Genomic DNA, 17,263 nt, shown 5'->3' on the forward strand with positions numbered 1-17,263 from the left:
CGTTTGTGCTATGCAATGATGTCCAGCCTTTGAAAAGAACAGGTAGATATGTTAATAATGGATAGAAAGATGGACCAGATGGTTTATAGGAAGTCCATTATACTTGGAATAAAAAGTATCTACATGGATGTTTTAAAGTGTATTGTATACTGTGTTCCCAAAGCGTGACAGGATATAACTGGTAATAGCCGATATCTAATGAAAGGAAAACCTATCTTCAGCACAAAAGATGTAGCAGAGTTACAAATTATTCTTTATGTTGTATATTTGAATGATTATAATTAACACTGCTTTATGATGAAGGAAATTAATTAAAAAGTGGTAGAGGCAGGTGGATCTCTGCGTTTGGGACTAGTCAGGGCTAAATGGTGGGACACAATCTGAAAAATAATACAGGGAGGTTAACAGAATGTCACACCCAGGAGGGATGCATAGTGAGGTGTGGGTGAGGTATGGAGCACAGTGCCCTGACAGCATCCCGACTCTGTAGCCCGGGCATCAGGCTATAGGACGTGAAGAGTTCATTTTAATTCTGAAAACACTAATGAGAAAAAATTCTCTTTACAGAAAAGAAACAAACTTACCCACTTCATAGTTTTTCCTGTTTCCTTGTTTGTTTTATTTCTAGTCAGTGCAGTTGATTGGCTTCATTAGTCTTTTATTTCTTGTAGATGAACAAGTTGATTGAGTATTACCAGCAGCTTGCTCAGAAGGAGAAGGTTGAACGAGATCGCAAGAAGCTGGCACGGCGAAGAAATTATATGCCTTTGGCTTTTTCGGTGAGAATTTGGCACAGAAAGACATTTTTGTGAGGCCTCTAAGGCATCAGAACAGTGGCCTTTCCAGAAAGTGGCCGTGCCCTAGACAGAAGTGCTTGGTATCAAAACGATCCCTCCAGTACAGACGTGTAAGCCCACAGCTATGCTTTGGTGTGTCGTTAATTCTATTCAAATTCCTTGTGCTTTCATAAGAGCATCTATCTTTCTTCCTCTATTGCTTCCTTTCATTTTATTCCTCCCAAAATTTACTGCTTAATTTTTTAGGCTATACAAACTGTTTGCTACTTTTGCTTATTACAGAAAGATTTAAAGAAAGTGGTTGAGCAGAAAATTTTATGTTGCCTTCCCTTGTAATGTACCTTTGGCACTGGGGCTTCCCAGTTCTAGTCTTTTTTTCATTTGCTTTTATTTTGACACCCTCCCATCCTACTTCCCCCCCAACCCCCCAAGATGGAAAGCGTTGACACGTACAGTATTTGTTGTGGTGGCGCTGGCACTGCCAGGGGAAGCACTCTTTCACAGCCTATACCCCAGGCCCTGCACAGTGTGTTTGTGTCTTTAAATAAACAGTGCTATGCACAAGTGGAATTATTTGTAGAAATTATTTGTGGGTGCCTTTTTCTGCTAGTTTATAACTACTAGACAGAAGCAACAGTTGGGATTTTGAGTTTTTCTTGTTCCTTAAGTCTCATTTATTCTCACAGAACAGTTGTTTTTCTTTGTGCTTGCTTGAGCCCTAGCATGTTGACATTGAATCAGTAACATGTATTGAATGTCAGTGACACGTTAAGCACTGTGCTAAATATAAATACATAATGTATATCATCTCATCACAGCAGTCCTGTGAGGCTGATAATCTCCCCATTGTACACTTGACATGAGACCCAGAAAGGTAAAATAACTTTGCCATACTGCATCTACTGGACAATCAGTTAAGCCACTAAAGCCATAATGTGAAATACATAGACTTGAGTTTAATTGAACATAAATATTTGCAAAGCACCGACGCTTAGAAAAGAAGGAAGTGAATGTTCCCAAATAGTCCAGTGCCTGATCAGCGTCTCCACACCTACACATTAGGACAGGACGTGGGACTAAACGCTCTCTCTCCTTGCAACCTTCCCATGTACCTGCTGGCTGTATGCATTTGCTTTTATCTTATGCTTCATTTTTTTTTTTATCTCTGTTGCAACCTGCTGCTATTTGGGGGCTCTACAGCAACACACTATTCATGTAGTGGTAAGTTCTCTTTTATGATTCTTGCTAACCCTGGTGAAGTTAGCAGACAGTCATTATGTGTCTTAGACACTTCACGTAGTTCTTGCCTGAACCATAGCTTGGATGTACTTAGGCTAGTGTTAAAAGCTCGGTGTGGTCCACTTTGACTGTTTTACTGTAGTTTTAGTCTCTGTTGCTTATTCTAGGAATAGGATAATAATGTGGGTTACAGAAAGGTAGACTTTGAATAGCTATTTGGCTTTACTAGTTTTGGTTTTTAGTTGTTGCTTTTTCCCTTAAGCTTCTCTGCTATGCTCTCCCAGGTCCTGCCTTCACTAGCAGGATGTGTAAACTGGCCTTTCTAATGCACAGTTCTGAACGTTTTTTTAGGACAAGTACAGTCTTGGGACCAGGCTTCAGCGACCACGAGCTGGTGCATCCATTAGTACACTTGCTGGACTTTCGTAAGTTTGGACATCAAAACCAAAAAAAAAAAAGGGAATGTTTAAAAGAATACATTGTTTTGTTTTGTTTTTTTAAGTTACCAAATCGAAAAAGATTCTTTGACTTAGAAAAAAAGCAAACTTTAAGATATTCTATATGCTGAGCAGTGGTGGCACACACCTTTAACCCCAGCACTCAGGAGGCAGAAGCAGGCAGATCTCTGAGTTCAAGGCCAACCTGGTCTACAGAGTGAGTTCCAGGACAGCCAGTGCTACACAGAGAAACCCTGTCTCAAAAAACAAAACAAACAAAACAAAAGGATACTCTACTTTAGAGGAGTAGCTAATACTTGAGTCATTGCTAAGGACTTTGGGAATAATCCAGTGGACTCTTGGGAAATTACTGCCTCTCACTTTTTAGCCTTAGAGAAGGAGAAGACCAGAAAGAGGTAAAGATTGAGCCGGCTCAGGCCGTCGCTGAAGTGGAGCCTCTGCCTGAAGACTATTACACGCGACCAGTGAACTTAACAGAGGGTAATGTCCTGTGTCCTTCTGTCCTGCTCTGTTCTCCAGGTGCTCGTGTTAGGGCTCCCTGCATGCCTTGGGACTTGGGAGTCTGAATAGTGAAATAAAACCTGTTGAGAATGCACATGGACTCATTTTAAAACCTTACATATTGGCATATTGCTTCAGGAGCATACTTTGCCCACATACAAGTCTGATTGTGAAAATGACTGTAAACTAAGCCTGGTCTCTGCTTTCTTGTTAGTGACCACCCTTCAGCAGCGCCTCTTACAACCCGACCTCCAGCCAGTCTCTGCTTCACAGCTTTATCCTCGACACAAGCACCTTCTGATCAAACGGTCCCTGCGCTGTCGGGTAAATACTCTTCCCGAGAGTTGCCTGTGTACAGGAGAGAAGCAGGTAGACATGACTGTATCTGGCCATGGTAGTAAATACAGAAAGCTCAGAGAACACAGCAGGTAAAATGGACATAGGTTTCAATTCTGATGACTCTGGAGGCCGCTGCTGTTGTTCCTACTTTACACATATGGAGATTAGAGTATCTGAAGGTAGAGTGCACCCTCAAAATGAAAGCCCACAAAAGAATGCAGGGCATTTCAGGCTAATCCAAACAGAACACTAATAAGCTATTTAAGAAGAAGCAAGAAGAAAGGTAATCCACAGTTTAATCTCTAGGAATTTACAGAACAAACAATAGAGTGTTGTGAGTAAATTGTAAAAACAGAATGGAAGGAAGAAAGGTCTTTTAGATTCCATCCTGTGGTGCTGTGGGCATTCTGTGGTGATGCACTCTTATCTTGCCTGGCAGATGCAGAGTGATACCCACTGGTCGCACACAGCTGCCAAGTTCTTGAAATGTGAAGTTAGCCAAGATACTGACTCATAATTCATTTAAATAACCACATGTGACTAGTGTCTGATGTTCCTAAGTGATGCATCTCTGGAGAAGAGATTTAAATGTATACCTGCCAGCATGGTGTGTACACTTTCTGCAGCTTCTGATCCAGACAGAGCATAGCCTGGATCCTTAAAAGAGGAAGGGAAGGAGGAGAAAGGGGCAAACAAGGAAAAATGTGTACAATCTAAGAAGTCTAAATTAGCAGGATTTTTTATGTTATCAAAGAATTCAGTCTTTTTTAGGAATAATTTTTTTCATGTTTTTGGAGATGAGTGCTAAAACATATGAATGGGTGGCATAATGTCCAGTATTTACCACAAAAAGTAACTAAGAATGTAGAATAACCATATAGCAGATGCTATTGTTTTAATCTTAGTTTTTTAGTTTTCATCTTACTGATTTTTATTGGTTTTTGTTCTGTGTGCATTGGTGTTTTATTTGCAAATATATCTGTCTGTGTGAGGGTGTCAGCTCACTTAGAGCCAGGTTGCAGACAGTTGTGAGCTGTCACGTGGGTGCTGGGAATTGTACTGTGGTCCTCTGGAAGAACAGCCAGTGCTCGTAAACCATTGGGCCATCATGCCAGCCCTAGCAGAAGCTTCTTATTAGGCTCAGATGCAGTTCAGGGTGTGAAGGCATGTGCCCTCAAGCACGATGGTGCTTTGATCCCAGGAACCCACATGGTAGAAGGAGAGAAGTGCCCACATTCACACTGATTAATTAATTATGCAAGTAAAAGACATAGATTGTCTAAATAAATTGAACAAATGCTACAACTCACTTAGAAACAACATAAAATACAAGAATTCAGAGAGAGAATAAACATGCTGAAGAGTTGGACATGGTAGTACATGCCTGAAGTTGCAGCTCTTGGGAATCTGAGGCAGGAGGATGTTCACTTCGAGGCCAGCCCAAGCTATATAACAAGGCGCAGTTCAGAATGCGAAGAGCTGGACATAGAGCTCAGTGCCAGAGTGCTTACATAGCATCCACAAGGGCCTGGCTCAGTTCTCACCAGCAAAGAGGAAGGGGCGGTGGGGGTTCTACACATAGTATTTATTTGCTTGCTTGCTTGTCTTTCAAGACAGGTCTCACCTGTCATATATGTTTTTAATCTCAGCACTCAAGAGGCTGAGGCACGAGGATTTCTGAGTCTAGGCCAGCTTGGTCTGTAGAGCTGGTAGGACGGCCAGAGCTATACTGGGAAACCATGTCTCAAAAAAACAAACAAAAAAAATAAATTAAATAAAAGCTAATGTTTGATAATTATGGCATTGTAGAACACTAGGGAAAGACTAGACTTAAAATTTGCCAGAACAGTTAGGCATGTGGCTCAGATGGCAGCACTTGCGTAATATGCATGAGTTCAATCCCCAGTACCCCATAAACTTGGGTGTGGACTACAGGCCTATAATTCTAGTACCCAGGAAGCAGAGCAGAACAGTCACACATTCAAGGTCAGCTCAGGTACAGGAGACCCTTATCTCAAAAACAGTTTTTGGCTAAGTAAATTTTATGGGAAAATTGAAAACTTAAAAGGCAAATAGAAGGAGAAAACATGGAATTATTCATACATGATTTCTGAGTAAGAGTTTATTCACAAACAAGGCAAACAAGCAAAAATAACATTGGGTCTTTTACCACAGTCAGTAGTAAAACTCGTGCTCCCATCCCACAGAAGCAAATACAAAAGACGGGAGACTAAGAGGAATTGTTCATAAGGTATATAATTAGCAAGGAGCTCAGCAAGGGAAGATGAATAGAAAGCAGGGCACATTCCTGCAATTCTACCTCTCTCTGTCCAAAACCAAACAAACTCAAGGTAGCCCAATATAAAAATAACTAAGGAAGGGGCACAGAAAATTCTGTGGTTCGTAAGCATGAAAGATCTTGAACTTTCATGGTGATCATAAACGTGTATTAAGAACAACTTTGGGACGCCATTTCCTAGTCCTCAGATAGCCGAGAAAAGCAGCTTGGGAATATCTGCCAGAAAATTGTCTTACTGGTACATCCTACACTGGAAAGTGACCAACATCCAGTACTCAATGCTGTGGAAATACTCAGAAGGTCTTAATTGACTGGTTAAAAGGTTACAGAAATCATTTCAGTGAAACATTGAAGATGAAGTTGCTCTGTGTCCTGGAATGGAATTCCAAGATTAATGTAAGAAAGAAAGGACAAAAGAATATATAGATTTCCCCTTTGTATTGTGAAAACAGAACAAGAGAGATGTCTGCCTAGATTGGCCCTGCATAGAAAAACAAACACATTGTGATGTAGTCTACATGCTAGACACTGCTTTGTACTACTTAAAGAGATTTTTAATGGGGGGTATATAAGTCATTAGTTTTAATTACTTGCTTCCATTCATACAGATCTCCAAAGATATGTAGGTTACTCCTCCTTGGGTCCCATCTTAAGCATCTATAAAGTGAGAACATTAACAGCTGTGATGTAATGAAGCCAGTGTGGTGCTTGTCTAAGTTGGAGTGTGCATTGTTCATAGTTTCTAAGCACTATACATGCTGTGATATTAGTGATGGTTCAAATGTGTTCTATAATTTTTGGTTATCAGTAGCATAAATTCTGTTCTAGAGTTTATAGACTTTGGACAGGACCGATATAAAATTCTAGTAACTGCCTTCTGTCTGCTTATCTGTTCTGTGGCTCTTCAGGTGTATTCTTGTTTCCCTCTGATATGTACTTTTCTTTTTAGAAATGTGAGCACAACTTGAGCAAGCCAGAATTTAATCCAACATCTATTAAATTCAAAATCCAGTTGGTTGCTGTGTAAGTATTTTAGAATGTTGATTGAGGTTTTTGCAATGGGGATTATCTTTTTAAAAACATCTAAGGAGGAAAAGAAAAATCACATAGAGATAGTCTTTGTATTCTTATTCCGGTTTTGCATTTACTTGAGTAGCATGAAGTCTCAAGTGTAAGTGTAGAATCAAGGCTGTGTGGCCTGAAATTATGGCACATCCTGGACTCCTAGCTTCCAGGAAGACAGAAGCAGGAATGTGTTTGCATCAGTGACAGTGTTGTGATGGAAAGTGACCAGATTTAAAATATCTAACTTAAAACCTTTTTAATTTAAATTTAAAGCATAGCAAATTTAAGTGTACTCCGAAACAACATTTATTTTACGTCTTGGTTCTGATAACATCTCACTGAGTGGTAAAGGTGATCAAATTAGTGTTAACTCACTGGGGATTGTCAATGGCTCTTGACTATAAAGGAGCCCATTGAGAGCCAGCCAACTAGATGGCTCAGTGGGTAAAGCACTTCTGGAACAACCTGAGTCTAGTCCCTGGAACCGATATAAATGTGGAAAGAGAACCTACTCCCTAAGTTATTCTGATCTCCATACATGCACACACAAATATACATAATAATAGTGGTTTTAGATTTTTGTTTGTTTGTTTCAAAGTAGATGGGCATGGTGATGCATGCTATTAATCTCAGCACACAGGAAGCAGAAGATCACTGAGTTTGAGGTCACTAGATGTACATATGGTAAAACCCTGTCTAAACAAAAAGAAATTTTTTTTTTTAATTTAAAAACAGATATGATAATGCACATCTGAGACAGGAGAAGGGAGCAAGCTTTAAAAGCCTAAGCTCCTGCCCCCCTCCCACATGACACACCTCCTCCAACAAAGCCACACCTCCTGAACCTTCCTAAACAACTCCACCAACTTCAGACCAAGCATACAAATACAGGAGCCTGTAGGGGGCATTCTAATTTAAATAACCATGTTTTACAAAGCAGCATCATGGTCTATAAATACTGAGTAGGCATTTGAACCTGGGCAATGTGAGTCCAGACACACATTCAAGCAGCCTGAGGTTTTGAAATCAAGAATGAGAATACTGTGGAGTGCCTGAATTTGGACCTCAAGACCACACCTGCCCACACCCAGCATCTCCTTTGTAATGATAGTCATGCCTGTCTCACAGAATTCCAGTGAACGCTATGGTGAACGCCTGTACAGTACTTAGAATATTGCCTGGCACGCAGGAGGCACTGTGCATGGTAGGAGTGTATTCGTTTACAGCCATATAGAATGCTAGCTATTGAGATGGGATCTTGTCACCAGCTGTCTTAAGTGAATTGAGTCCCCAAAAATAAATGTATAAGAAAGACGTGTAACACAAACCTCTAAGCTGTAACTCAGCCCTGTATACATACTGGCTGGACTCCTAAAAATTTCAGACAGAACTAGTTGTTAGTTTAATTTCCTGTATCTCCTCTTACTATGGTGATAGTTCATTTTTCTCTTGATCTAGTTAATATTTTTGGTAGCATAATTTATGTATGTGGGTTTTTTAAAGGTTAATAATCATTTTAAGAGACTCCAGTGAACAGTAATACATGTTTGTATTTCTCTGTAGCAATTATATTCCAGAAGTGAGAATCATGTCAATCCCTAACCTTCGCTACATGAAGGTTAGTACCATACTTACCGACGCCCCATACTTGATATGTCATATGCTGTGCATGTTTGTATGTGGATGGCTGTGTGTGTGGAATGGAGGCTGTAAGATGGGGGCAGGGCAAGGGCAATTTGAAATGATCATGAAATTGAGACTTGCCAACAGCATGTTGGATGTGTAAGAAGCAGGTTGCACATTCTGTAAAATTAGAAAACTGGGGAAAAGAAAGATGATGGTAAGCAGCTTTCTCTTGTTGCCAGTGGGGGCTTTTCTTTTGATTCAGATACGTATGCATCAGTACCAGGAGTCGGTTAGGTTCTTCTGTACCCTAGCCCTTCCACGGGGTCCTCCTCTGTGCACCGACGAGTGACTGACTGCTCTGCAGCAGCCTCTCTGGCTCTTTGCCTTCGTGCTGCTCATGGGAAGGTTGATAGCATCTCTGTCTTCCAGTCTTCAGAGTGGCAAACGGGCTGTATGACCATATTCGGAAATCTCAACAAGGTTTTATAGTCTTTATGTATCATCTCCCCCTGCCCTTAGTAATAACATCTGACTAGCCTAAGCAGTGATGTTTTATTCAGGGTCTTTTGTTTTGTTTTTCTTTATTCCCTAAGCAACAATCAGTGGGATAGGAACTGCAAACTCTAAACCAATCATTTAGATAATAAACCTTTCTCAGAGTGTCCGGGTCTTGGAACTAGAATCTGCCCAGCTTCTCTAGTGAGATAGCCACCTCTGAGGGTACATTACTAACACAAACCAAAAGATCAGCTAACACTCTTAGGGTAGTCTGATGTAGAGCAAGTGCAGCAGGAAGTGCTGTTGCTCTGGGAAAAAACATGGTGAAACATTAAGGTCCACCTAAGAAAGCCATCCTTAGTCAGGGTATGACACCTGAAAGATGCTCTTTTTGTTCTACAGGAGAGCCAGGTCCTCTTGACTCTTACAAATCCAGTGGAGAACCTCACCCATGTGACTCTATTGGAGTGTGAAGAGGGGGACCCTGATAATATCAACAGCACTGCTAAGGTAAGGGCATTTGTTCCCACAGACCCTGACATCACCTGCAGTGGCTTCACTGGATATGGCCTAAAAGAATCCATGGTATCTCTTATTTCTACGTGTGATCTGCAGTGTCTTGATTCTATATCCTAATTTTATCTTGTTTTCAAACACCCAGCCTTTGTCTGTCAAACCTTACTGTTCTCACTGCGTCTCAGACAGAGACCTGTCTGACCGTCCTCTCTCCAGTCCATGTCACCTCACCTGTCACATGTGTTGCCATCAGGCCCTTCTTCCATTAATTGCTTGACCTGCTCTGACTTCAGGATGAAGGCCCTAATGTAGTGCTTTGTGTTCTGTGGTGTGACCTTCCTCCGGATGCTGCCACAGAGCTGCTGCAGCAGTGCTCAGGTGTGGGTGCCTGTGCTGGGGAGCTGTCTGCGCTGCTCTTCTCACCTGAGCATCCCTCCCTGCCCTGTCTCCCTGATGTGCACACCCTTTCCTGACAACTCATGAGATGTCGTCTCCTTTTCGTTAGGAGCAGATGTCTCTTCCACATTCCCACTATTTACCACTCTACTTACATACAGTATAAATAGCAGTGGCTACATAGTAAGTGATTTTGAATGTATTCATGAATGAAATGCAGCTTTGTTTTATATTTTGCCACTGAGTTTGGTGTGATCTTTATTTTTACGTATATGTATTTATCTGTAAATGTTCACACTGTGTGCCCATGGAGGTTAGGGTGATTTCTCTGCTCTATCATGTAGAGCCAGAGGAACTAACTCAGATTGTTGAGTGTGATGGCAAGCAACTTAACTAGTGGGATGATGGCAAGCAACTTAACTAGTGCCATCCCACTAGTTAAGTTGATGGCAGTCTTAAGAGAACTGTGTAGTGTTGAGTCATAACTCAGAGTGATAGTCATAGCAAGCATTCGTAGGAGAAAGCCTGGCAGCCCCAGCTATTGTTCAAAGACGAGCACTGAAGAGTTTCCTAGTGGAATCCACCTTTTTTTCTTCTGCCTTTTAATTTTACTCACCAGCTTCATGTCCAGAAAAAGATAACACATGTCCTTACATCTATTTCTTTTTAAATAACTTTAATAAGTAGGTCTAGTTGGGCTAAAAACATAAAGGTCTGGGATGTGGATGAAGCCTCGACCTGGGCCTTTTTAAAAAAAAAAAGATTTATTTATTAATATACATAAGTACACTATAGCTGTCTTCAGACGCACCAAAAGAGGTCGTCAGGAGGGAAGTTGTGAGCCACCATGTGGTTGCTGGGATTTGAACTCAGGACCTTTGGAAGAGCAGTTGGTGCTCTTACCCATTGAGCCATCTCGCCAGCCCCTGATCGGGGCCTTAATGTGCTGGTCTCCCGTCCTGTCCTATCGCTCCAGAACTACTACTGCCCCACAGCTGTTCTTAGGAATATGGCTGGTGGTCTCTGAGATAACATGGTATGGAACAGTTGCAACATAAGAATTTAGACTGTGGGCTGGAGAGATGGCTCAGCGGTTTAGAGCACTGACCGCTCTTCCAAAGGTCCTGAGTTCAAATCCCAGCAACCACATGGTGGCTCACAACCATCCGTCATGAGATCTGATGCCCTCTTCTGGGGTGTCTGAAGACAGCTACAGAGTAGTTACATATAATAAATAAATAAATGGTTAAAAAAAAAAAAAAAAAAAAGAATTTAGACTGTGCTATACAAGCATAAATAGAAATACACCTAGTGTTCAGTGTCAGAAAGACCTGTGTCTACAGAGGGAAGAAAGGAATAAATTGTTTCAAATATCAGTAATTATTTTTAAAATAAAATGGCAAAGGATATATGTTCAGAAGTAACATTAAAATAAGAAAAAAGGAAAAAGATGCATCGTAGCCCTGTGCCCTTGACCTGGCAGAATTTCCTTCAGTAAGCTATACTAGTTACTTCTCTTGCTACTGCAGCAAAATAACCCACACTGGCAACAACTGCCTGACAAGACCACATAAGGAAGCGTATTTTGCCTGGTGCTTGGATGGTGCCGTCCACTACTGCAGGGAAGTCATGATGCCAGGGCTCGAGTCAGTTGGACACAGTGTATGTTTGAGTCTTGTAACAGAGTGATGAATGATGCTGCTCAGCTTACTTTTCCTTTTGTACCCAGTCCAGGACCTCAGTTCTCAGTGCCACATGGTTAGGGTAGGTCTGCCCACCCTACTCAGCCCCTGCAGGGTCACTTGCAGTGTCCTATAGTGCCAGTGCTCCCAGGGAAGGAAGTCCTTGACCTGTCCTTTCCTCTCTTGTGTTCTATGCCCACGATCCTCAGCAGTGTTTTAAGACCCTGTAAGGCATATAGACGTGTGCAGATGCCACTGCTGCAGTGCAGCTTTTCTGAAGCAGGCCTCTCTTTTGCTCTTAGGTGGTGGTGCCTCCCAAAGAGCTCATCTTAGCCGGCAAGGATGCGGCAGCAGAGTATGATGAGCTGGCAGAGCCCCAGGACTTCCAGGATGACCCTGAGTAAGTGACCTCTCTGTGTGCTTAGACCACAGTCAGCTGATCCCGACGGAGCCTGACCAGGAGCAGCCTAAGGAAGGACAGGTTATTTAGCTCTGATTTCAGAGGGAGTTTTGTTGATCATGGCAGGCAAGGCATGCAAGTAGGAGGGGCTTCGCCTGTGTCTTTGACAGTGAGTGCACAAGGCCACAACGTCACCTGGTGCAGAGAAAGCTGCAAACAGCTAGACTAGAAATAGGCAAGTAACCCTTAGAGTGTCTGTTTATGTGGACTGCCTCCTCCAGCTAGACCCCGCTGCCTACCAGCTCCATGGCCTTCAGAATAGCACCACATGCTCAGGACTGAACAATAAAGAAGTCGCTTGTGTGAGATGACAGAGTCAGACCTTAAAAATGCACACTCGTGTATGTTTTCTTGCCTAGGTTTTAAAGAAAATTTTCTTCCCTTTCTATTTATGAAATCATTAACTGTAAAAGGCTGAGGTGATAGCTCAACAGTTAATTTCCTCTGCTCTTCCAGAGGACCCAGGTTCAATTGCCAGAACCCAGAAGTAGCCCACAGCCATCTATATTAACGCCAGTTCCAGGGAATTGAATGCCCTCTTCTGGCCTCTGTAGGCACTGGACATGGTGATGCACAGAGTTACTTACATGCAGGCAAAACACACATACACATTAAATAAAAATTTTTAAAAGAAAACAAACCACAGGTGGATCTTTGTGAGTTTGAGGCCAACTGATCTATACAGCAAATTCTAAGACAATCAGGGCTATTTCACAGAGAAACCCTGTCTCAAAAAAAAAAAAAGAAAAGAAAAAGAAAAAAGGGAAAGAAAGAAAAAACAAGAGCAGAACAGCAAGTATAGATGGCTCAGCTGTTCCTGAGGAAGATCCTCCCTGCTGGTGGCAGGATGGTATCACAGCAGAGGTTCCCACTGTGCCCTAGAAGGACTGGGAGACTGTTGGTTCCATTGACTTCTCGCCTGCTAATCCTGTGCTTCTCTTTCCATAGCATTGTAGCTTTCAGAAAAGCCAACAAAGTAGGCATCTTCATCAAAGTCACCCCACAGCGTGAGGAAGGGGAAGTGACCGTGTGCTTCAAGATGAAACATGATTTTAGAAACCTGGCTGCCCCCATCCGCCCAATGGAAGAGAGTGACCAGGGCACAGAGGTCATCTGGCTCACGCAGCATGTGGAACTGAGCTTTGGCCCTCTTCTTCCTTAAAGCAAAGCGACCCCACCCACAGCTGTGTCAATACAACTCTAACAGTGGAAGCTGCTGCTCCACCAGTCGTGTTTATAAAGATGTACCCGTCACTACTGAACCCTGTGGAGGGGAGGACAGGCCAGGGTTGGGAGCGCAGAGCAACTGCTGTTGACACCATGAAACCAGTGTCTCTCTCTGACCCTTGCACGTTGAGTAACAGCATAGCTCCTTCCCAGTAAAGGGGTGGCTGTTCCTCAGAGGAGCGTTAGATTTACTCCCTAAGAAACGTGCCGTGTACCTGTCAGTTTGACAGTAATCCGAGCAGACCTGGTCTTCGTGCCTCGGCATTGGTCTCGGTGTTCCAACGGCTTTCTGCGTTCCACTAAGGATAACCCTGTAATGGTAACCCTTCGTAGACTTGGCTCTCACTTTGCCGCTGATTTCCATCTGACAGAGCAGTAGGACTGTCAGTGTGTCTTTAACTTTGTGATGACTGGGCAACCTGTCACTTTCCTAAGGCACTTTGTTTCTTCCAAAGGAACACAGTATACCTGTCACTTGCTTGTCATTTTCCTCACTAATATATGGGACTTTTAAGAATTTGAGTGGCAAGTAATTACATGTCATGAAATTCTATTTGTTTTAATATTACAATACCCAGGGGCTAACGCTGCCAAGGGGAGACAGTTCTGTATCTCACTATCTGCCCTTCTCTGTTCTGTTTTCTGTTGGTTTGTTTTTCAGATAGGCTCGCCGCTCCATGTAACCCTCGCTGGCCTGCAACTTAGCCTGCTAGCATTGCCACCATGCCCATGCCCTGTTCTGTAAACCAAGGGATTGCTCTAACGTTGGGGCTTTTAGAGAGAGCAGGGATGGGTGGTATGGGCACTTTGCTGCATCATTTCTGGGATACAGGAAACATTTTAAACTGACTTTTTAGCATGATCCAAACTAATGTTCTTTCCACTGAATTGAAGGACAAATCAACTGTCAATCCCTTAAATTCAAAACGGGACACAAAGAAAAAGAACCTTTCCCTTCATGACTTCTAGTGCTGTATGAAGTGAAACCATTTTGATTGTAAGCCATAGAAGTTCAGCAAGTAACCAGGATGCCAGTCTAACTCTAGACTTGATGCTGTTCTCAAATACTAACATTGAGTTGCAAACCTTAATTTCTGTGACGTGTTGTAAATCAGAGCTGACAGTAGACCAGCTGCACTTCTCCTTGACGTACTCCTAGTGTGTGGCCAACAGGCCTTGGAAGAAAACGGTCCTGTTTACAGACCCTGCTTTGGTTTTCATTTTAAGTCGGCCGGGTTTTGTTTTGTATTAAGGAATGTATAGTCTGTACTACAGATAGAAAATAGTATTTGTTTGTTCTACTTAAGAGAAGCTGCTTGGGAAGCTATTGAAAGACACTTTGTTCTTTAAAGATCCTAAAATCAAGCCAATTTCAAAACAATATTCCCAGAGAGTAATATATGTACTAGAGTAAAAGAAGAAAATACTGATCTAATACAATGAGAACAATAACTAATGTTTGCCTCTTAGAAGCTGGAGCTGAAGCTTGGGTAATTGCAAGTTTCAGACTATAGGAAAAGCAATTTTCTGTAATTCCACAAAGCCTCAAGTTAATGCCTACTAAGAGACCACTGTTCAGTATCTTCTGGCGGGGCAGGGCATCCAAGTGCAGATGGCCTCAGTTGTCTACATAATTGTGGAGCCTGGCACAGCTACCTGCCTGCCTTTATGCAGCGGCACTGATACTTAGTCCCTAGGGAAACAGTGGAGGGACAGGGCTCTTTACTCCTGGGGCACAAACACTTGGGGGTTTGTTCTTGTTTTTTTCAAGAAGTCAGGTTAACTTACAAATACCAGCTGTTGGCTGTTTCAAGGTAAGTCTAGTGCAAGCAGGGCTTGTTTGTGTTCTTAGAAAAGGTTCAACACTTGGTGGTGAATTAGGAATTGTGACTGTCACCCTTTTTGTATTAGATCAGGTGCAGGGTTCTTATTACTAGTCACTGTGCACCAAGACAGAGTCAAGCATCCTTAGCACTTGAAAGTACAATTTTGGATGCTTAAAGCTAAGTTACTTTGGGCTTGTGAGTTGATTCACACTCAAATTTCTCTTTTGTTCCAAACACGTTATAGGCAAACTACACTAAACGCCCGTGCACCGTTGTAATGAGCATCCTTCCTGGTCCCTCTGCGGGATGAGAGGCACTCCTTGACTTAGGAATAACAGGTTACTGTTTTGCCTTATTGCTTAATGTAGTGAAATAAAGCAGACAAAGCTCGTGTGTCTTCTGTTTGATTTCACAAATACTGGTTAGCACTACACATCTCAGGGTCTAAGGGTCGGATGATAGGTGAGAGTTGGTGGTGTATGCCCTTCCATTTCTCCTTTATTATTTTTATGTGGGGGAAGTAGAGGCCAGAAGAGGACAGCAGATCCTCTGGAGCTGGAGTTTCCGGTGGTTCTGAGCCACCCAGTGAGAACTGAACTGTCCTCTGCAAATGCTTCAACCGCTGAGCTCTGCCTCCTGCTCAACCCTTTACTTTAAGTTAATAAAAGACTGACTCACCAAGCTCTGCTTTGTGGTGGTGCACACCTTTAATGCCAGCACTTGGAAGGCAGAGGCAGGTGGATCTCTTGTGATTTCAAAGCCAGCCTGGTCTACAGCGTGAGTTCCAGGATTCTGGAGAAGGCTCCTATCTCCAAAAAAAGTGTAATTCACTAAAACATGGGGATATTGCTTGAACTTACATACATTTTCAGATGCATTGTGTTAGATGTGGACCATCTTTTATCTCTAGAACCCACGACCACCATGCAAGCAGTGTCCCCATCCTCAGTGGGCTGGGCCCTCCCATGTCAGTCACTAAGAAAATGCATTACAGGCTTGCCTATAGCCCAGTTGTATGGAGGCATATTCTCAAGTCTTTTTCCTCTCTGATAACTAACTTGTATCAAGCTGACATAAAACTAGCCAGCACAATTGTTTGGTTTTGCTCTTTTGAGATCTTCATACTGTATAAACTGGCCGTCCTCAGACTCACAGAAATCAGTCTCATCTGCCTTTCAGCTGGAATTAAAGGAGCCACTGTGCCCAGTAGGGTTTACTGCTGTGAACAGACACCATGACCAAGGCAACTCTTTTTTTGGTTTTTCGAGACAGGATTTCTCTGTGTAGCCTTGGCTGTCCTGGAACTCACTCTGTAGACCAGGGTGGCCTCGAACTCAGAAATCTGCCTGCCTCTGCCTCCCAAGTGCTGGNATTAAAGGCGTGTGTCACCAGGCCCAGCCCAAGGCAACTCTTAAAAGGACATTTAATTAGGATATTGACTCAGACTAGCGCCAACCAGTGGCCTCCCTGTCAAAGAAATTAAACCCAGTTGCCAGAGGCTGGCCCACAGCCCTCCTGGCTAAAGATGCTGACAAACTCACTGAGCCAAAGTCTTACAATTCACCATGCCTCATGCTACTGAAGGGGTACTAAAACATCTACCACTACAGTTGGCCTGTACTTGTTTTTGAGGCTATATATAAGCACATGATACTAATTCCCTCATTTGTTGAAGTTATAGAAAGGTTTCTCTTAATTAAAATGATTTAACTGCAGAAGCTTCTAATGATGTAGTAGTTATGTTTGGAGTGTCAGCTACTCAAAAACCCAGTGGAGGGTCTGGAGAGATTGATGGCTCAGCAACTAAGAACATGTACTGCTGCTGGAAAGACCTAAGACTCTCAGACCCCAATCTGCATTGCTGACAACCACCTGGCTGCAGAGGGATATAATGCCTCTGGCCTCTGGGCATGCACACTTTCACGTACATATAGCCACACACAATTACATTTTTTAAATAAATCTTTGAAAAAAATCATAAAAGCCAAATGGTGAACAGTTCGAGGTCAGCCTGATCTACGAGTGAGTTCCAAGACAGCCAGGCTGCACAGGAAAATTGTGTCTCAAAAAAAAAAAAAAAAAATTAAAAAAATAAATCGTTTTCTATAAAAAAGTAACCAACATCCTTACCATCATGGTAGGGTAGAGTGGAAAGAAGATAAAGGATGTCTAGTTAAATGTGATTTTCTGGTAATGAGTCCGCTTCTAGCACAGAGTATTAGAAATGCAGACATCTGCGACTAACCGCGTTCTGATCCCAGCGGTTCCTTATTCTTTAGAAGCAAGGACTTGACACTGGAGCTCCGCAGAAGCGCCATGAACCGCCAGCTCTGA

General features: G+C 42.5%; 1 protein-coding gene across 3 annotated transcripts in view; it reads left to right on the plus strand.

The window, feature by feature from the left end:
• Window positions 1-17,251, plus strand: part of Dctn4 (dynactin subunit 4) — a 29,602-nt gene extending 12,351 nt beyond the window's left edge. The window contains exons 5-15 of one of the 3 annotated variants that reach the window (XR_003845281.1): window positions 672-779; window positions 1,998-2,018; window positions 2,388-2,461; window positions 2,862-2,974; window positions 3,210-3,319; window positions 6,583-6,656; window positions 8,262-8,316; window positions 9,225-9,332; window positions 11,719-11,816; window positions 12,825-15,267; window positions 17,209-17,251. Coding sequence is in view for 2 of the 3 variants with exons in the window: in XM_021214293.1 (XP_021069952.1) it covers window positions 672-779; window positions 1,998-2,018; window positions 2,388-2,461; window positions 2,862-2,974; window positions 3,210-3,319; window positions 6,583-6,656; window positions 8,262-8,316; window positions 9,225-9,332; window positions 11,719-11,816; window positions 12,825-13,038 (975 nt within the window). In the remaining variant the exon portion in view is untranslated. Of the gene's footprint in view, window positions 1-671; window positions 780-1,997; window positions 2,019-2,387; window positions 2,462-2,861; window positions 2,975-3,209; window positions 3,320-6,582; window positions 6,657-8,261; window positions 8,317-9,224; window positions 9,333-11,718; window positions 11,817-12,824; window positions 15,323-17,208 lie in introns of those variants that run through there. The other 2 variants (XM_021214293.1, XM_021214294.2) reach the window with 2 other exon arrangements.
• Window positions 17,252-17,263: the final 12 nt, after the last annotated feature.

Source organism: Mus pahari, chromosome 15 (assembly GCF_900095145.1).
Source record: "Mus pahari chromosome 15, PAHARI_EIJ_v1.1, whole genome shotgun sequence".
Taxonomy (NCBI): Eukaryota; Metazoa; Chordata; class Mammalia; order Rodentia; family Muridae; genus Mus; species Mus pahari.